This window comes from Myiozetetes cayanensis, unplaced genomic scaffold, assembly GCF_022539395.1.
Source record: "Myiozetetes cayanensis isolate MyiCay16 unplaced genomic scaffold, myiCay2020 scf4, whole genome shotgun sequence".
Lineage (NCBI taxonomy): Eukaryota > Metazoa > Chordata > Aves > Passeriformes > Tyrannidae > Myiozetetes > Myiozetetes cayanensis.
In genome coordinates this window covers 9,789,450-9,810,896 of record NW_026087631.1, presented here as the reverse complement: position 1 = coordinate 9,810,896, position 21,447 = coordinate 9,789,450, and the positions used below count along the sequence as shown (strand labels likewise).

Here is a 21,447-nt window from a genome sequence, read left to right as displayed (position 1 = left end):
GATCACTCATGGATTACCATCAAGGGCAAAACAGACTTTACTTGGGGATATTAATTGAATTTATTACCAACAAAATCAGAGTAGGATAATGAGAAGTAAAATAAATCTTAAAAACATCTTCCCCCCACCCCTCCCTCCTTCCCAGGCTCTACCTCATCCCCCCCAGTGGTGCAGGGAGACAGGGAATGGGGGTTACAGTCAGTTCATCACAGATTGTTCCTGCCGCTGCTCAGGGAGAGGAGTCCTTCCCCTGCTCCAGCGTGGGGTTCCTCCCATGGGAAACAGTTCTCCACAAAGTTCTCCAGTGTGAGTCCTTCCCACAGGCTGCTTTTCTTCATGAACTGCTTCAACATGGGTCCCTTTCCACGGTGTGCAGTCTTTCAGGCACAAGCTGCTCTAGTGTGGGTTCCTTACAGAGTCACAAGTCCTACCAGGAAACCTGCTCTAATGTGGGCTTCTCTCTCCATGGGTCCATAGGTCCCTGATAGGAGCCTGTTCCAGCACGGGCTTCCCACACATTCACAGCCTTCTTTCAGGCATCCACCTGCTCAGGCCTGGATCTCCTCCATGGGCTGCAGGTGGATCTCTGCACCCCTGTTGACCTCCACAGGCTGCAGGGGGACCCCCTGCTTCACCATGGTCTTCACCACGGGCTGCAGGGGAATCTCAGCTCTGGTGCCTGGAGCACCTCCTCCCCCTCCTTCTCCACTGACCTTGGTGTCTGCAGAGTTGTTCCTCTCACAGATTCCTCTTCTCTGGCCACAATAACCTTTTTTTTTCCATCTTAAATATGTTATCACAAGAGGCATTACCAACATCTCTGATTGGTTTGGCCTTGGCCAGTGGTGGGTCCATCCTGGAGCTGACTGGCATTGGTTCTGTCGGACATGGGGGAAGCGTCTAGCAGCTTCTCACAGAAACCACCCCTGTAGCCCCCTCCCACTACCAAAACCTGGCCACACAAACCCAATACATGAAGTTATTTGACATTACATGGGACTTTGATTTAGCAGAATGATATATAGTAATTTACTTAAATCACAGTGCAAGTACAAGTTGCATTTAATAGAGTATAGCAGTTGCAATATAGAGTTGAATCACAATACAAATGTGATTGTCATTACTGGTCTCCATCACGATGCTGGGCATCCCCAGTTGTTGGGAAGAAATATGTGGGTTGAAACCAACTCAAGCCTGTTGTTCTCTTCAATGTTCTTTCTGTTAGTTGTACAGTTTTTATACTATATATGCTATACTGAGTCTTTATACTTGGTTTTGGCTCTATACTGAGTTTTTATAATCAGTTTGGCTGAGCCATGTATACACCCACACATTCTGGTCTCACTAACTCAGGAATATATGTATTTGATGATGATGATGATGATGATTATTATTATCAACACAGGGGACACAGACATTTGATTCCCTCAACTGTTGTAGCCATTGATCTATAACAAAGACTACCTCCCATCTCCTTTGTGTTAAATTCATCTTTTTGTAACAGTTGTCATCAGTAACTCCTTATTTCTTCACTTACCTTCATGAGTACTTAGTCCTTGCCTGTCTCTTCAGCCTTCTTCCACTGTAGAAACTCATTGATAAATCACAACATGATGTGTTTAATCTTTTTTACTTGAAAAAGAGAACTTTTCTATAAGATACCTTTTTAACATTGTGTATAAATGCATTTTATTGTTCAATAATTACATCATTTATATTGTAGGTCATGCAGGAGTCTCTGCAAGCATGATGAAGAAAAGAACTTCCCACAAGTAAGTTGCTAATATCGTCCTAAAGTATAGTTCTGGATAACTGGGAGTACCGTTCTAGAAATGTATCTGTATTGTTCCAGTCATTTTGAAAATAATGTCGAGCAGTATTTAAACAGTGTATGTGTGTAGAGTCAGATTTCAATTCTTTTGGGGGGACAGTGGGAAAGAATGCACCATTGGTACAGTTATAAACATCATTTTGAATGTTACTCAGAGAAATTATTCTGTCAATACAATTTTGTAATTTATAATTCAGAAACAAGAGATTGCAAGCCAGAAATTGGGCATATGTACTCTAGGATTCATTACAGCTTTAGTTTTTTAAAGGATTTTTTACCTTTTTAAAAAAATAAACAACATACTGTAGTACAGCTGCTATTTGTGTGAAGGTTACTTGCTTATCCTATACATTCATCACATGTATTATTCTTTCTACTACAATTTGAACTAATAGTAGCTAAATGTTGCTATGAGTAAATGTGAGAAGATAGAGGTAGTAGCTTAGACATAAGTGATCTTAGTGAACAGCTAGATGTTGCATCTGGTTGCATCTCTGGCGGGTGAACTCTAAAATAGGCTGGGGAAAGGTGAAAATTATTAAAATGCTATTAGTTATATTTTGAGAATGAAGTCTTATAGTGCTGATATACAACAGGCATCAATCCAAAGCAATCTGTCTGGCAGAAATATCTTCAGTGATTAACATTTGAATTAGTATTAACTGTTTACCAGACACAACACCTGATGTAAAACTACTTTAATTCTTTTCACCAGCTCTTCACTATTCAGTCTTGTCTATCTCCTTACAAGGCAGAGATAAACATTTATTTGTTTAGAGACAGGTAGAGTTAAAACTTAATTTCTCTTGTTCTTTTTCAACCGCTCAGAGAAAGGAGTGTATGATGGGAAGACTATCAGAGGTGGGTTGCCTTTTGTACTTGAGGGTGGCTAGATTTGTCTTTATTATTGTTTTGATATACACTTATTTAAATACCTAAATAGGTTGTATATTTTTTAGCATAAAGGCTTTTATGGGGCATATTAAGTCATGATCCTAAGTCATGTGATTTTGAGGTATTTAACATAAGCGCCCAAGTTTTATATTGATTTAGCCTAGTTTAATTGTTTAAGAATTGTTTAGTAAAGGTTTTATTTTGTACCAAACCAAGATGACACTGTGTGCTGCTCACTGAGTTTTCTGAAAATGGCAGACACTAGTATAGAGTTGTTTTTATTTGATATTCATTGCTTACATTTTTGAAATCAACAGTAAGTAGTGCTGTAGACATTTTTATAGTAAACAAGTGAGATATGAATCGCTGTTTAAAAATGTATGCTGATACTACTATGAGCTGTTACAGTAGACCATGAATTAGTAATGCATACTTTGTCATTGATTTAGTTATGATGATTTTTACATTCCTCATTTAAAGAAAAAGAGGAACAAGTCTACTGGCACTTGAAGGTCATAGGAGAGATTCTAAACTAGGTTCAGAAGTTCATAGGGGAGGGAAGAGCCAACAGGATTGAACAGGACATGGTCCAGTAACTCAGGAAGGGGTAAAATAAGCTGTGTGGATTAGTCTTCTAAACCCTTCTTAACTAAAATGGTAGTTAACCATTGACCCTTTTGGAAGGGGGCCCCATGTTTACAGTTCAGTTGCAAAAGGGCAGTTCTTCTGAATGTGTCAGTGTCAATGGGTAGTGATGATCTCTGTGAATATAAAGTTAACCCTCTTTATGTCATATCAGTCAGTAGTCTCTTGGCTCTCATCCTTTCCACACTTGGTGCATCATGTAAGTATAAAATATTCTAGGAGGTTTCTTATAGTTGGCAGTTCAAGGACTTTGAGGTGGAGGTTTTCTCTGCCACTTAACTATCACTGTACTTATCCCTTGTGAATTTCTGATCACACTTTAACTTGTTGTGGTGGATTACACTTGACTATGAGCCAAACTCCCACCCAACTGCTCACTCCCCTTCCTCACTGAGGCACGGGGAGAAAATAGAATTAGAAAGTTCATGGATCAAGATAAAGACAGGAAGATTGCTTGCCAGTTACTATCACAGGCAAAACAGGTTTGACTTGTGGAAAATTAATTTATTGCAAGTTAAAATAAATTAAGGTGGTAAGAAAACAGGAAGACAAACATTAAAACAACACCTTTCTTTCCCCCTTTCCCATGCTCAAATTCATCCCTTCAATCCAGACTCCTCTACCACTCACCACCCCTAGGGTGAAGGGGAAATGAGGGAAGGGAATTTACAGTCCATACATAATGGTTGCTCTCTGCTGCTCCTTCCCTCTTGTACCTTATTTCCCCCTGCTCTGATGTAGGTTCTCTACAGGTCACAGTTCCTGTCAGGAAAGTCTATTTCAGCATGGGCTCTTCCAGGAGAGACAGTCCTGTCAGGAAAACTCTGCTCTGGCATGGGTTCTCTGGGGGTTCTCCATGGGCCACGGTTCCTTCAGGAAATATCTAACTACTCCAGCATGGGTCCTTTTTTCCCCTCTCCTTCTCTGTCTGTCCAGTGGTGGATTTTTTGTTCTTTACTAAATATGTTTTCACAAAGGCACCACAGACTTTACTGATTGTCTCAACTTTAGCCTGAAATGGGACCATTGCCAGGCCAGTTGGAACCAGCTGTGTCTGGCACAGGGTAGCCCCTGACTTCTCATAGAGGCTAGCCCTGCAGGTGTTGTCATGTCTCTGGGTGTATGTTGTGTCCATTACCAAAACCTTGCCACGTATGCCCAATACACTCGTAATCCTAAGAAAATTGATTTCACAACTAAATGATGGTTTTTGAAGGAGTACAGAAAGTACTTTAAAACTTCTGTCTTTAGTAATGTGCCTCATAGTCTGAATATTAAGGAAAAATAGTTTATAACAATTCTCTGATCACATGATCTTTTAGTGACAGTCTGTAGTAATATCAAAATTCTAATTTGGGCCCTATTTTTAATAATTTTTCTACATGGTACCATGAAATATAGAAATTGTACTGATCATTGCTACTCTACTTCATTTGTGCTATTACCTAAATTTCTTTGAACTTTCCATGATCTGGTTCTCCTAATAAAACTTTTTCATGTAACAAGACTACTTATGAGCTTAGTGCCTTCAAGATAAATCCTCAGTCACTGAGACAAGCAGCTCTGGTACCAGCATGATTCATAGCACGGGGGGGGGTGTCCTGAACCTGGGGAGCCATGAGAGCCACCAGAAACCTGCAGCTTGTGCTACAACTGCTGACAAGACCTGGGCAGGGCCAGGAGAAACATCCAACCCCCCCATTCCCATATAAAAGAAGCCCCTAGGGAGTGCTAGTGACCAGGGCAAGCCAACAGAGCAGTTGCAGGTAAGGGCATGCAGGAAGGGTACTATAGCTCTGCCAACTTGACCAGGGAGCAATGGTATCCACCTGGCAGGAGTCTATGAACACTCTAAACTCTGCACCCAACATGATTGATGCAGCTTCCCAGGCAGAGCTCCAGTGGAAATATGCTGCTACCCAGGTGTCGGGCTGCAGGGCATGCCCTACTCTTATACCAGTACCAGACAGCAGCAGTGAGCACACCTGGGGGAGCTGCATCCAGGTAGAGGAAAACCTCTGTTTAGTGACAGAGCTCCAGGATGTGGTGAGTAGGTTGTTAAGGAATAACAGGGAGCATGAGAGAGAGAGACTGCTGGAATTGTGCCCTACCTTCCCTGGGGCAGAGCTGTCAGTTAGACAGGACATATGATATGGAAGATTCCCTATCCTGTCTGCTTGGCAGAACTCAGTGACTTACGGGATAGGGGACAATGGTGACAAGTTCCTGCCTATTGTAGCAGAAGTAAGGAGGGGAGTCAGCAGAACTGCCACCTTGGACTTGAGGAGGGCACACTTCATCTATTTAGGGGCCTGGTTGAAAGAGTCCTTTGGGAGGCAGTCCTGAAGGACAAAGGAGTCCAGGAAGGCTGAAGAAAATCTTAAAGACCCAGGCCATCCTGATGTGCTGAAAGACAAGCTGACAGGGAGGAAGACCAGCCTGGCTGAACAGAGAGCTTTGGCTGGAACTCAGGGAAAAAAGGAGAGTTTATGACCTTTGGAAGAAGGGGCAGGCAACTCAGGAGGACTACAAGGATGTTGGGAGGTTGTGCAGGGAGAAAATTAGAAGGGCCAAAGCCCAACTAGAACTTAATCTGACTACTGCTGTAATAGACAATAAAAACTGTTTCTATAAATGCATCAGCAACAAAAGGAAGGCTAAAGAGAATCTCCATCCTTTATTGGATGTGGAGGGCAACATAATGACAAAGGATGAGGAAAAGGCTGAGGTACTGAATGTCTTCTTTGCCTCAGTCTTTACTAGCAAGAGCAGCTGTTCTCAGGGTACCAAGCCCACTGACCTGGAAGACAGAGATGGAGAGCAGAATGAGGCCTCCATAATCAAAGGGGAAATGATCAACAACCTGCTACACCTCTTAGACATGCACTAGTCTATGAGGTAGGATGAGATCCATCCAAGGGTAGTGAGGGAACTGGTGGAAGTGCTAGTTAAGCCACTTTCAATCATTTATCAACAGTCCTGGCTAATCAGGGAGGTCCCAGTTGATTGGAGGTTAGCAAATATAATGCCCATCTATAAGAAGTGCCGGAAGGAGGATCCAGGGAACTATACAGACCTCTTGGCCTGACCTTGGTGCCAGTGAATGTTATTGAGTGCCATCATGCAGCATGTACAGGACAACCCGTTCATCAGGTCCAGTCAGCATGGGTTTAGGAAAGACAGGTCCTACTTTACTGTCCTTATCTCCTTCTATGACAAGGTGACCTGCTTAGTAGACAAGGGAAAGGCTGTGGATGTTGTCTACCTGAATTTCAGTAAAGTCTTTGACACCATTTCCCACAGTATTCTCCTGGAGAAACTGGCTTCCCATGGCTTGGACAGGTGTACTCTTCACTGGGTAAAAAACCGGCTGAATGAATGGGCCCAAAGAGTGGTGGTGAATGGCGTTAAATCCAGTTGGCTGCTGGTCAAAAGTGGGGTTCCCCAGGGATGGTCCTGTTTAATACCTTTATCAGTGATCCAGATGAGGGAATCAAGTGCACCCTCACCAAGTTCACAGATGACACCAAGTTGGATAGGAGTGTTGATCTGCTGGAAGGTAGGAAGGCTCTGCAGAGGGATCTGGACAGGTTGGATTGATGGGCCAAGGCAAATTGCTTGAGGTTCAACAAGGCCAAGTGTTGGGTCCTGCACTTGGGTCACAACAACCCTATGCCAGACTGCAGGTTTGGGGAAGAGTGGATGGAAAGCTGCCCAGCAGAAAAGGATGTGGGAGTATTGGTCGACAGCCAGCTGAACATGAGCCAGCTGTGTGACCAGGTGGCCAAGAAGGCCAACAACATTCTGACTTGTATCAGCAATAGTGTGGCCAGCAGGACCAGGGAAGTGATTGTCCCCCTGTACTCAGCCCTGGTGAGACTGCACCTCAAGTACTGTGTCCAGTTCTGGGCCCCTCACTACAAGACACTGAGGTGCTGGAGTGAGTCCAGAGAAGGGCAATGAAGCTGGTGAAGAGTCTGGAGCACAAGTCTTATGAGGAGTGGCTGAGGGAGCTGAGGTTGTTTATTCTGGAGAAAAGGAGGCTCAGAGGGACCTTATAGCTCTCTACAGCTACCTGAAAGGAGGTTGTAGTGATATGGTTGTTGGTCTTTTCTGCAAAATAATAAGCAATAGTTGAGCCAGGGAAGGTTTTGATTGGATATTAGGAAAAATTTTAGTGAAAGGTTTGTCAAACATTTGAACAGGCTGCCCAGGAAAGTGTCGGAATCACCATCCCTGGAGGTATTGAAAAGACATGTAGATGTATTACTTATGGACATGGTTTAGTGGTGGACTTGGCAGTGTTAGGTTTGCAGGTGAACTCAATGATCTTAAAGGTCTTTTCCAACCTAAATGATTCTATCATTTCTTTGAAATAAAAGGATCTGAAACTTAGTGGAATTGAAGGACCTTTTACAATGAGGTCATAACTGAAGCATCAGGACTTGGTGTTACCTGTTTTTTCTGTCTCTGTATGTTCTATATATGTATGACAATTTAAATATTGAATGTCTAGCAGTTTGAAATGTTATCCCAGTCTTTAAGAACAAAATTTTGTGAAATTTTAAGGGTTATTCTAATACAACAGAAGGGAAACATTTTGGATTTTCTCATTATACCATCTCAAAATTTACATACTTATGTGTTCCTCTGCTTATCACAGAAACAACATACAATTGGTATAAAAAGAGGTTTGAGAAAGTTAGCTATTGTTGCCTAAAATGGAAGAAAAGAACTTTCTGGACAATATTAATATAGATAAAGTAGACAACAGTCTTTAATTAAAGCACTTTAAGGTACACTGGGAGCCCCTGGTGGTCTAGTGGTTAAGGGCGCGGCGCTGTCACTGCCAAGGCCCGAGTTCGATTCCTGGTCAGGGATACTCCCCGGGCAGATGGAGCTCGTTAGCCCTCTAAAGGCAACCCATCTACGTCCTGAGGACCTCGCTACCACTGTCCAAGCTTGCTTGGCCCCGGCAGATGAACCTTAGGATCAAAGGGTGGGCTCAGTTCCGCGCACACTGTGTCTCACCTAAAAAATCCAGTGCACAGGCTGGAAGGTGTAAAGTCCTTCCCCGGATCTTTGCTCACGAAGACTGGCCATTATTATTATTATTATTAAGGTACACTATATACAGAAGTACACTATAGTGTACAATACAGTATTGGGCTTTTACAATTTTATAGCTGTAATTAATTATCATACCTAATGGATATATCCAATACAAAAATTGTCCATCCCTGATAACCTCCCTCAGGTCCGTCCCTCAGCATGCCTTCACGGAATTGAATTGGAGGTCTCAGGGCCCCTTTCTTCATCATCATCACCATTCTCAGGTCACATCCCTTCTTTGGAACTTTTCCAAGGTCTCCGGGCTTTCTAGGTTGCTTTGTCTACAATGATATCTTCCTAGGTACATGTCCCAAACAAGATGTACTTGCTAAGGTCTTTTCCTTGAAGAGAACATTAAACAAAACTGAAAGAATTTTGGGAATTTGATATGAAACGTGAGAAAGGAGTTTTAGTTAACTGTTGTTCTCAAGTGTTAGAAACTATACATCTATATTAAAAATCTATATGCTACAAATCTTAAGAATCCTAACGCATCACTTTTATCTTATATGGAAGTATACTGATCATGGTTATTACACACCCATTTTTTTATATTATCACACTCATTTTTAAAAAGGGTAGTAAGGAGTTCCCTGACCAGTCAATCTTACCTCCATGCCTGGTAAAATCATGGAATTGATCTGCCTGGAAGACATGTGGAAACATGGAAAACAGGGAGATGATTAGAGACGATCAACATGGTTTCAGCAAGGGCAAGTCGTACCTGACTAATCTAGTGCCCTTCTACGATGGAGTGACTGCATTAGTGGACAAGGGAAGAGCAACTCATGTTATCTATGTGGATTTCTGTAAGGCCTTTGATACGGTCCCCCACTACATTCTTGCCTCGAAATTGGAGACAGATGGGTTTGATAGATGGACTGTTAGATGGATAAGGAATTGACTAATGGCTGCATTCAAAATCAACGGCTCAATGTCCAAGTAGAAACCAGTAATGAGTGGTGTCCCTCAAGAGTCCGTACTGAGACCAGTAGTCTTCAGTATCTTCATTGACGACATAGTGCTGGAATCTCAGGTAGTTTACCAAGACCAAGTGCAAGGTGCTGTACCTGGGTCGGGGCAATCCCCGGCATCAATCCAGGCTGGGGGATGACCAGATCCAGAGCAGCCTTGCCAAGAAGGACTTGGGAGTGCTGGTGGATGACATGTTGGACATGAGCTGGCAATGTTTGCTTGCATCCCAGAAAGCCAACCATGTCCTGGGCTGCATCAAAAGCAGTGTGACCAGCAGGTCAAGGGAGGTGATTCTGCCCCTCCACTCTGCTCTTGTGAGACCCCACCTCAAGTACTGCGTCCAGTTCGGGGGTCCCCAGCACAGGGAGGACATTGACCTTTTGGAGCAAGTCCAGAGGAGGCCTCCAAGATGATTAGAGGGATGGAGCACCTCTCCTATGAGGAAAGACAGAGAATTGGGATTGTTTGGCCTGGAAAAGAGAAGGCTTTGGGGTCACTTAATTGTGGCCTTCCAGCACCTGAAGGAAATGTACAGGAAAGATGGGGCAAGACTATTTACAAGAGTATGTAGTGACAGGACAAGGCGGAATGGGTTAAATTGAAAGAGTGTAAGTTTAGATTAGGTATTAGGAAAAAATTCTTTACTGTGAGGGTGGTGAGGTACTGGAACAAGTTGCCCAGGGAAGTTGTGGATGCCCCATCCCTGGAGATGTTCAAGGCCAGGTTGGATGGGGCTCTGAACAATGTGATCTAATTGAAGGTGTTCCTTCCCATGGCAGGGGTGTTGGAACTAGATGATCTTCAAGGTCCCTTCCAACACAAACCATTTTATGATTCTATGATTTTATAACTGACAGTGGGATTGAGTGCACTCACAGCAAGTTTGCAGATGATACCAATCTGAGTGGTGCAGTTGATTCACTGGAGGGAAGGGATGCCATCCAGAGGGACCTTGACAGGCTCGGTCCATGTGAGCCTCATGAAGTTCAACAAGGCCAAGTACAAGGTCCTGCATCTGGGTCAGGGTAATCCCCAGTATCAATACAGACTGTAGGATGAATGGATTGAATGCAGCCCTGCAGAGAAGGACCTGGTACTGGTGGATGAAAAATTGGTCATGAGATGGTAGCATGTGCTTTTCAGCCCAGAAAACCAATTGCATCCTGGGCTGAATCAAAAAAAGCATTGCCAGCAGGTCAAGGGAGGTGATTCTCCCTTTCTACTCTTCTCTGATGAGACCCCACCTGGAGTACTGTGTGCAGCTCTGGGGCCCCCAGTACAAGAAAGACATGGACCTGTTGGAGTGGGTCCAGAGGACAACCATGAAAACAATCAGAGGAGTGGAACACCTCTCCTATGAAGAGAGTTTGGGTTATTCAGCCTGGAGAAGTCTCTGTGGAGACCTTATATATATTTTCAATATATAAAAAGCACTTTTATGAAAAGACGAAGAGAGACTTTTTACCAGGGTCTGTATTGACAGGACAAGGGTCAATGGTTTTAAACTGAAAGAGAGTAGGTTTAGATCGGACATAAGGAAGAAATTTCCTATGAGGCACTGGAACAGGTTGCCCAGAAAAGCTGTGGATTTCCCATCATTGGAAAGTATTCATGGTCAGTTTGGATGGGGCTTTGAGCAACCTGATTTAATGAATCTAGATGATCTTTAAAGGCTGATCATTCTATGATTCTGTTATTTGTAGTCAGTTAGAAACCTGTTTTCTTCCTTATGATGTTCAGTTGCAAGCAAAAATAGGTTTTCTTTGGCAATTTATTTGTTTGAAAATCATATTTCCTGCTATAACAAATAGCAGTCCAAATGAGAATGAGTAGCTGTCCAGTAGTACCAGACTTCAGAGAAAGGAAAACTTGAACTGCAAGTATACCTGGCTGCTGCTTGCTTTGTAATTGCATTTATGGCACTTTTTGCTCTCTCCAAAGTGTTTTAAAAGGTAATTACCAAATTAAACTGTATTATGTAGATTTTTGTCATCATATTTTTTAAGTGATTGAAGCTTTTCAGTTAATTGTGCAAATTTAAATGTTATGATTATGATTTTTAGGCAGAAAGTGAGATTAACTGTGTGGTTAAACATGAAGAGTATTATTTTACCTTTTTCCGCTTCAACTTTTTAACTTCAGTAGCAGTTAGTTTTATTCTGTGAGGACACCTTAAAATGGAATTGCGATTCATTGAAGCTAAATACATTAATTGCATGCAAAACATTGTCCTTTACATAGTGTCTAAGAACCAGATCTCATTTATTCAGAATAAAACTTTACTATTTTAATTTTTTTTTTAAATAAGACTTGAGCAAGAAGTATTGTTTAAACATGTGTTCAAGCTCCTGTGGAAAATTAGAACCAACTCTGCAGAGGAGTTCCTCTTAACTAGAAGAGATTAGCATTTCTATAATACTCCTAACTTTGACAACAGAGATTGTGAATGCAGACTGACCTCCTTGATCAAGTTAAATCATCACAGAAATTAAATTTGACAAAAGATACTGTGGAACTCTGCTAAGATTTTCATGGAGAATGAGTCTTTAGGTGGGACAAGCTGATAAAGGAATTATACATTTTGTTTTTAATAGACATGATTATATCTTCAACATTAGTAATTTTATATACTGTTTTTATTATTCTTTAAGACTCATTATAAGACTTCATTGTGTCTTTTGGATCTCTATCATATATGGACTGCTCTTTGAGTTTTCATTGTTCCTAGAGACATTTTTCTTTGGTCACTGTCACTAATCTAATGATGGATGTTGTTTTATGCAACTGATTTTTCTTTTTATATATGTTTCTTTTAAGCATGCTAGTGATGTGTATATTGCCATTTAAATGAAGTGTACTATAACTGGTAATTAATCCAGAAATCTATTTTTGAATTAGCTAACATTTGTGAGAATTTTAATCAGGCAACCCACTAAATATCACTTTAGGAATGAATATTCATATTGTAACATGCGCTAAAATAAAGATAATATACATTGATCACATATGTAATGTCATAATGTTTGTGTTTCTTCATACATTGTATTTACAAGTGTCAACTTACTGGTTTGGGGTTTTTTAACTCAATAGAATAAAACTTGTGTAACACTGTTTTAGGGGGTTGAAACTGTTAAATAGCTTACATGACTGTTTATGAGAGCAACTGCCATTTACCAGAAGGAATCTTTCTGTGCAAGTTGGATTACAAAAATGAGGAAGGGTAAAAAGCATATTTAATTTGTTATCTGCTTTAAAGAATATCACTTCTATTGCTGTGACCTTTGCATACAATTTTTCTTGTGTTGTACTAAAAAAGAACATTGAAAGAATATTGTTGCTACCGTGTCTTTAAAAACACTTGAAGTCAAAGATACCTGCAAGTGCAAAGGGAAGCAAAATTTCCTTTGGGTGACAACAAAGGTTAGGGAAAACAAATGCTTTGAAGAATTTTAATTAACCACCACTAATGTTTCCACTGAATTCTTCCTTCTGGGGTAAGGGAATTATGTTTACTATTCTGCCAAGAGCAACAATGTAGCAAAAGTATATTAGGTGACATTGTTCTTTCAGACCTGATTTAGAGTTTTAACAAGCAAGCTTTATTTTTGATGTTCAGTGTAACAATGGCTAAAAAAGATATTTTGACTTAAGCAAACTGGTTTTAGAAACTACTATTATGAAAGCAACCTTATACAAAATGTTGAAAATGTTCCACTACTTTTCAGTATGTTTTTTTTTCCTTTTCCAGTGCAATGTAATATGATTTATACCCTAATTTGAATAAGGTACACTAAGCTGTATGTGCTAGAAATTAATGTATCTTATATTAATATAATAATAATGTATTGCCTTCTTAAAGCATGCACCTCTTGTCCGGAGTAGAATTTTGAGTATGTGCTTGTTTAATGTTATGTTTGTATCTGTGTACAGAAAGCATAGAAACAATGTTGGACCAAGCAAACCTATTTCTCAGCCACGAAGAAACATTGTAGGCTGCAGAATACAGCATGGTTGGAGAGAAGGGAGTGGACCTGTAACACAATGGAAGGGCACAGTTCTTGATCAAGTTCCTGTAAATCCCTCCCTCTATCTTATAAAGTATGATGGATTTGACTGTGTGTATGGACTAGAACTGCACAAAGATGAAAGAGTTTCAGCACTTGAAGTCCTTCCAGACAGAGTTGGTAAGCGGTTTTTTCCTATATGTGCATATGTTGTCAGAACATTTAAATTTTATTAAATTACTTTTCATTACATGGCAGATAATCTAAATGCTCTAATTTTTTTTTTATTTCACAAATTTTTGATGATAGCAGAGAGATTAGTGCTGTCTCTTGTCTTTAAATGGTATGCAGAAAATTCTGTGTTTTTTCTTTTTGAGTCTTATCCCTAACAAGCTTATGTACATGTAACAGCGAAATTTCCATTAAAATTTAAACTCTGAGCCAGCTGAGAAATGTCCTGACTATGTTTTCTTGTGTGTGTTTGACAGTAATTATGTGTTTGGTTGGGGTTTTTTTCATGTGCTTTCCCTAGGTTTTAATACAAGCGGAGGGGAAAAAAGCATTTTCTAAGTTAAATGACTAGTAACAAGACTTTATTGTTATAATTAGCACTGAATTGTTAAACTGCAGGTGTTTCCAAACTGTAAAGTTCAAAGTTTACCCTAGTAATTACTTATTTCTGAATGGAATAAATTTTTGTTTTTCCTGTCTGCAAAGAAATCAGTATCATCTAGAATGGAGTTAGGGGGAACCAAACTGAACACCTTCATTAATAATTTCATACAGCTGCTCTGTGATTTAGCCTCTCTCCCCTCCATCCACAATACAAATATACAAATATATTTAAAATACAGATGTTATTCCTTGCTGTGGCCTATATTGGTCTCCCTTTATCTTCCATTATGATAGTTGGATTGGAAGGGAGGTGCAATAATGGAAAATGTCAATAAAGAGTTAACGTTAAAATAATTCTTCAAGTTCTTCTGTTCTTTTTTCTTTAACGCTCTGAAATGGACATTATTTGTTTTGTATGTGAATTGACCAACTTTCAAACAAATGTATTCATGAATCTGGATAAAGATTAATTTTTGCAAAGACTTATTTCTGTTCTTTTTGAATGGACATACTTATGAACTGCTACCATTTCAGCTTCATCTCGAATTAGCGATGCCCACCTGGCAGACACAATGATTGGCAAAGCTGTGGAACATATGTTTGAGACAGAGGATGGCTCAAAAGATGAATGGAGGGGGATGATCTTGGCTCGAGCTCCTATTATGAACACATGGTTTTATATTACCTATGAGAAAGATCCTGTCTTGTACATGTACCAACTCCTAGATGACTATAAAGAAGGTGACCTTCGCATTATGCCCGATTCCAGTAAGTAGAACAGATACTTTTTTCTTCTGGAAAGTGGCATCTCTCTGTATTATTGTATGGCTTATGGAAAAGAGAGTTGACAAACAAGGATCTTTTTAAGTATCAAGACTAGAAAGGTTTACAGCACAACTGAAAAAACATCTGTATTAAGCAATTTCTGAAATATTTTACTTGAATCAGTGGTGAAATATGCAGTAAATACTGGAAAATCCTTTTCCATTATAATTCCTAATTCTGATAAATATATACATACTGTTGTGGAAGAGATTACTCTTAGATTTTTTTTACACTGACAAACTAGATGCTTTCTGTTGTTATTTTCTTATAGAAGTGTCACAAATTAGGAGCCATCTCAAGGAGTTGTATTTTTTAAGCAGTTCTTATAAAAATAATGTTTTGGGGCTAACTAAAATAGTCTGGTTAATTTAGTTTGGGTAGGCATCTTCAGTTTGGAAAGTTTTTGAATAGTTTCTTGGAGGAAAGAAGCATTAATTTTTGAAAACTCATTTTCTCTCACATGTTTAAACACGTAAACAGGAAAAAAATTCAATAGGTTAGGAGGAATATTTTTTCTTCTTTTTTTGAAGTGAAAGTTATTGCTTTTTTCCTATAAATATTTTCACACAGTGTTGTTCAAGGGATTATAGCTAATACCAAAAAAAAAGAAGAAAAAACTTTGTCAAGAATATTGTACTCTCATTGTCCTGCACCTCAAAAGCACTTCTCTGACAGAGAGGCAATTTTGGCTTTAAAGTAAATCATTAATTAGATAGCGCTGTCACCGCTGAGGCCCGGGTTCGATTCCCGGTCAGGGCCACTCCCGGGCAGGTGGAGCTCGTTAGCCCTTAAAAAGGGAATCCATCTACGTCCTAAGGACCTCGCTGCCACCGTCCAAGCTCGCTTGGCCCCGGCAGATGAACCTTAGGATTAAAGGGTGGGCTCAGTTCTGCGCACACTGTGTCTCACCTAAAAAATCCAATGCGCAGGCTGGAAGGTGTAAAGACCTTCCCCGGATCTTCGCTCGCGAAGACTGGCCATTTATTATTAATTAGATAGCCAAACACTAATTTGCAATGCACTACATAAATATTATTTAAAATTAATTCATTGAGTTTTTGAGACTGTCTTCCTTCAGATCTAGCAGTGGCTGAGTAAACAAGTGGCACTTACTTGCATAACTTCTGTACTAATCCTATGGGTTTAGACTTTTTTTCCAGCCTAACAAAAATCAACATATTTGTGGCTTCAGAAGGAGCCACAAAAATTAATGGAAAAATTGACCTTCCTATTTATAAAAAAAAAAACGAATAAAGCAAGCTCTTTCAGAGTTACCACCCTGACATACCTTGCAATTACTTTTTAAATTCTGCTTTGCTTTCTTCTTTCTTAGAAAAATAAGTTTAAAAATACTTATGCTTTTCATATTTAAGAATTAAGTTTTTTATGTGTTTTTTTTTCCTGAGACTATTGTGGGTCCCTTCCAACTCAGGATATTCTATGATTCTATGATTTTTATGATTACTTACCTCTGTTTCTAAGACACTATGAACTATGAGCTACCTTCCCTGAATTTGGATCTTTTACAGAATTGTGTCTTTAGGGATACCTCTGGGTAGATTTTGCTAGAAAAGCAAATTATATAGTTACAGTATCCATTCTAGTGTGAAATCAAAAGCTCCTTTCAACAGCATTACTGATTAAGGAAGTTGCACTTACCTTGGAAGATGTGGGTTTGTTGCAATGGCATGTTTACATTGACATTTTGGATAGTGTTTGGGTTCTAGCACACCTGCCTTTCTGTTAAAGACACTAAGTGGCTTGTTTTGCTAGGGGCCTAAATTCAATTATCTACAAACATTTTGCAATTGGTGTGTTAACCTTCATGTCAACGATTTACTTTTCTAACCAATTGAAGTGCTATTTTTTTCTTCATAAAAGTGAGGATGGTATTACCTAAAAAAGTAAAATCTGTGACTACTCTCTAGAAGCATGGCAATAGTTAGGTGTTTGTCTAAAAAACTCGTTTTAGACATACTCTGCATTTTAAACTCATGATTGTTTCTTAACTTTTAAAGAAGTCTCTGCAGTTTTGTATATTGGAAAAAATCCATAAATTTCTACCAAAGTACATTGTATTTTTATATTACAGATGATTCACCTCCTGCAGAACGAGAACCAGGTGAAGTTGTGGACAGCCTGGTAGGCAAACAAGTGGAATATGCCAAAGAAGATGGCTCAAAACGGACTGGCATGGTCATTCATCAAGTTGAAGCCAAACCATCTGTCTATTTCATCAAGTTTGATGATGATTTCCATATTTATGTCTATGATTTGGTGAAGACATCCTAGGCATCATCATGAACTTCTACCAAATTTGTGGAACTATTAAATGTAAAATTTGTAGACACAGACTTGACTGCTTTTCAGTTAAATGAAAGCTTAAATGTCCCTGCGAACCCACAATCTCTGCTAGCAACTCTGTTTTGTTCTGAATAATACAAATTTATGTGAACATGACACATCTTGTGTAAGAGAACTCTTTTTCTTGAAGGAAGTCAATATATTTGGGTGGTAGGGAGTTAAAAGCAAAGAACAGTTGCAAATTCAAGCTGTGTGAAGTCAATCTAGTATTGTAATCTAGATTTTTTCATAGATTAACTTCTTTTTCAACCTTGCATCACCTCTTCAACTGCCACATGCAAGTGTAGTTTGCTATTTTCCATATGCCTTCTTTTGCAACATTAAATTTAATTTCTTGGCTACTGGTAGTCCTTGTTTTCTGGCTTGAGACAGAGGTGACTTTTCTGAAATATTTAAACAGCTTGTGCAGCAGTAAGGAGTGTCTAACCCAAGTAACATCAATTTACTGTGTTTCTACACTTCATTTCAAATTAATTTTTTTAAGAACTTGTAGTACATGGAAATACTTGTACATTTTTACTAGTCACAGGACAGTAGGGTATCCGGTGTTTGACTTATGCACCTTTCAGTGAAAAGGCTTTAAAACTATAAAAATATATTTAATCTGCATATCCAGTTAATTAGAAAATGCAGGTTAAACGCCTGTATTTACAAGTTGTAGGAACCAGTAAAATACACACAACAAAGCTGCCTTTAATCCTAAATGTTGTACTCTGATTTGTTACACACATTTCATAGCAGAATACAAGTGCTTGGTGCCACAAGTTTAACAGTATATAATGCTACTTAAGCAGACTTTAAACTACACATTGGCAATCAGTAGTCTCTCATTTAATATCAGAACCTAGCAAACTGGATGTTTGTGTGTGGACTTAGAAACCTAGTATTAGCTAATCTTTCCCACAGTAAATACAAGTTTATTGGGGGGGGTCCTTTTACACTGAGGACCTCCTTTAGAGAAGGAGAAGCATTTATTGCCTTCTGCTCAGTCTGCTGTATTCCTTTGCTTTGTTTTGTGTTGGGCTTTGCTATTGTTTTTAACCATTTTGGTTCAAGAAGGCATCTTTTCAATGTATTCTTTTTCTGGCTTTTCCATGTAAGGACTGTCCAGACAAATCTACAGTTTAAACCTGTTGTTGCCTTTTGTGGTGTACTTGCTTTGAGGTATACCATTAACATGAATTTCATTCTATGAACACTAGAGTTTTGCATGCCAGTGGTGTACTATCTAATGAGAGCTTTAGACAGTCTCAGTGGTTCAGTCATCTGCATTAGATTGTGGATGTAAATAACAGCCCACAACAGCAGAATCCTTTCACAGTTTTAATCTTGCAAGATAGTTGTAAATCAAGGGTAGGGTATTTGTTGTTTTTTAAGAATAGCAACTTTTAAAAGCATCGTAACTGTAACAAGGATCAGCACAGCAACAAAATTGTCATTAAAGCAGAGCTCTACAAGCTTCAAAGCACTGCTTCACAGAAATACAGTATGTGAAGAATCTGAATACAGTCAACACTATTGATGGAAAGAAGAAATAAATAGGTATACAACCTTATGATTTCAGTGGAAGGATGCAGGAGAGGTACTGTTAATCAGAGATCAGAGGTCTGACTTCTATTGTGGCTATTCTTGATATCAGACTCAGTGGTTTAAGTCCTTTTCTGTCCATTTTTTTGCCTGATTTCATATTTTAGCCTTAAGGCTTGTGCCTCATTATGCTGTTAAATGGTAATACTGTATAAATATGGTATCTTAATTCTTTGTCCCTTGCTACTATATTGCATTCTATTCTGTATTTCATCATGGGCAACCAAAGGCAGGCTATTGTCTTTCATTTCACAACTTCTCAATCCAGTCTTTAAGCACTATCTGAGTCCATAAATTTTCATTGTTTTTTGAACAAAATGAGCAGATTTGCAACACAGTGCTTTCATCCTGCAGATCTGTTATGTGCTTTCTATTGACTCTTAAGAGTCCTGCATGTAAATCTCAAAGCTGAGCCTGGCTCCATGAGCCCAAGCTGATATTTGTGGCACAACAATGAGTGTATTGATTACACACAAAAGACATGAATAACTTAATACAATGAATTTTGGGCTTTACATTTAAGGATGTAACAACAAGGTTTGTTTTGAAATATTTGAGGTTTAGGTATATTGAAACATTTTTAGCATTAGGCTTGCATTTGTGAGTTTTTATGTAAGCCACTCTAATACACCATATTTTGCTAATTAGAATATAATCTATACAGTATATACTGTCAAATTTTATGGTTTTTAGATGTCCCCATTGTCTGTTGCATGAGTTTTTTCTTTTCATCTTTTTTTCTTAAGGTTTGTGGGGGGAGTGTTTTTGATTTTGTGGTTGTTTTTTTTTAATAGCTTAAACCACCTTTTTGAGAATTGACACTAATTCCACTCCCTGCCATCTGCTTTGGGCTTTATTTTAGGCTCATGTTTCAGATCTGCATGCAGTGCTTGCATTACCCTAGTAACTACATGTTGGTCCCTTGTTCTAGGGGTTCAACATTACTTTCCAAATTTATCATAGGTCTTGTGATGACACAAGCCATGGATCTATATATAAAAGTTATTGGCCTCTCATTTACCTGCTGTAGTATTGTTGTATATTGTGTGTGCATGATGTCAATCTGTCATGTAAAACTTTTAAAAAGGAAAAAACAACCCACCTTAAATGCAGACCATCCTTTTTTGCATGCTTAGAAGGTTAGAACATTCTATGTAACAAACTGAAGTTGCATGTTATAATGTTTAGGTTTGGAGTTTGATCTGTTTTTATTTTGTGTTCAGTTTTTTGTGAATTTACTTATTGTGCTGTTTGAATGGTTGTTAGTAGGATTAAATGCACTGGTGAGGCAAACATAGTGCCAACAGAAGGTAATTTTCCAGTTGTATGTGTCATACAGCATTTGAAGGGACCATGTATTCTGTTCAAGGATAAATAAAATCACAATTGATAAGTAAAACACTGATTTTTTTTTTCTTTTGAATGCCAAAACCTAAACTAAGTTGGACTACATAAAGACTTAAATACTTTGGGGGAAATCCTATTTATTACAATAGGTATACAACTTCTTTAATTATTTAAAATGGAGGCTTTATCTTCAAATAGATTACAGTTACTTCAGGGAAAAATAATTATGGTAAAAAACAGCTTCTGGTTCCTTGAAAATGTTGTGCATTTTGTATTTTACATCATTAGTGCAATTTGGATGGTTCTTGGTATGTGTATAGTTCAAAGGTCTTCGTGTTCACATTTTAAAATTAGGTAGTGACTTCATGTTTAGAACTTGGTTTCATTATTTTTATTTTCTTTGCATTTAGAAGTATGAACACTTTAAATCTGTTACTTAATTCTGTAAGTAATTTTTATAATTATGATGTAACTCTATCCTTAAAACATTTAAAATAAATTCTTTATGTGCAACTCATGACTGTAAATTTTATTCTCAGATTGTGAATAAGCAGTTTCTTCAGTATTTTAATTTAAAAGGACTTAGGATTTTAAAGTTGGTCCATGTGTGCTGGTATAATACTTTCCCCTATGAAGTAAGTTTGCTTGCTAAGTCAATTTTTTTTTTTCCCCATGTAAGTATGAATGTCAGTAAGATGGAATTTAACTGAGGTAAAGCATAATGCTTAAATTGTATTTCATCGAAAGCAGAAAAATTCCTCCTCAGGGGTTTATGCAAGTCTGTGAGGAAGCCTCTTATTTCCAGAACACACTATAGCTCACACTGTTAGCAGTAGTTCAGCAGCAGGGAACACTAGAAGTGTTTGTCAGTGTTTAGCTGATAGATGTGACTGCTTTGAACTAATGTGTTTAACTAAAATTGGAATTTTATTTTACTCACTGAATTAAAAAAAAAAAAAAGAATTTATCCAAAGCTAGACATGATGAGCAGTGAAGAGAATAATACTACAGTGCTGTGAATTTCCTTGAGACATTAAATTTTTCATACTAATACATGAGCACTTAATTATTATATGTCATTAAAGGTAAATTACCAAACCTGACTTTGAATACTGAAATCATGAGACTTTCCTTATTCCTCCCTCTTCTCTGATTATGGGGGAAAAATCTTATATGAATAACCCAAAATATATTTTTGGCACCAAGTTGCCAACACCCCTGGACAGTGGGAAGAAGTGTACCCTCAGT

General features: G+C 38.7%; 1 protein-coding gene across 1 annotated transcript; it reads left to right on the top strand.

The window, feature by feature from the left end:
* Nucleotides 1–1,724: 1,724 nt before the first annotated feature.
* On the top strand, nucleotides 1,725–20,712 carry LOC126647293 (spindlin-Z-like). The gene is made up of 4 exons (XM_050329412.1): nucleotides 1,725–1,772; nucleotides 13,388–13,641; nucleotides 14,611–14,844; nucleotides 16,994–20,712. Exons 1-4 carry the CDS (start codon nucleotides 1,747–1,749, stop codon nucleotides 17,191–17,193), a joined length of 714 nt encoding a protein of 237 aa, XP_050185369.1. The 5' UTR covers nucleotides 1,725–1,746; the 3' UTR covers nucleotides 17,194–20,712.
* The last annotated feature ends 735 nt before the right edge of the window (nucleotides 20,713–21,447 follow it).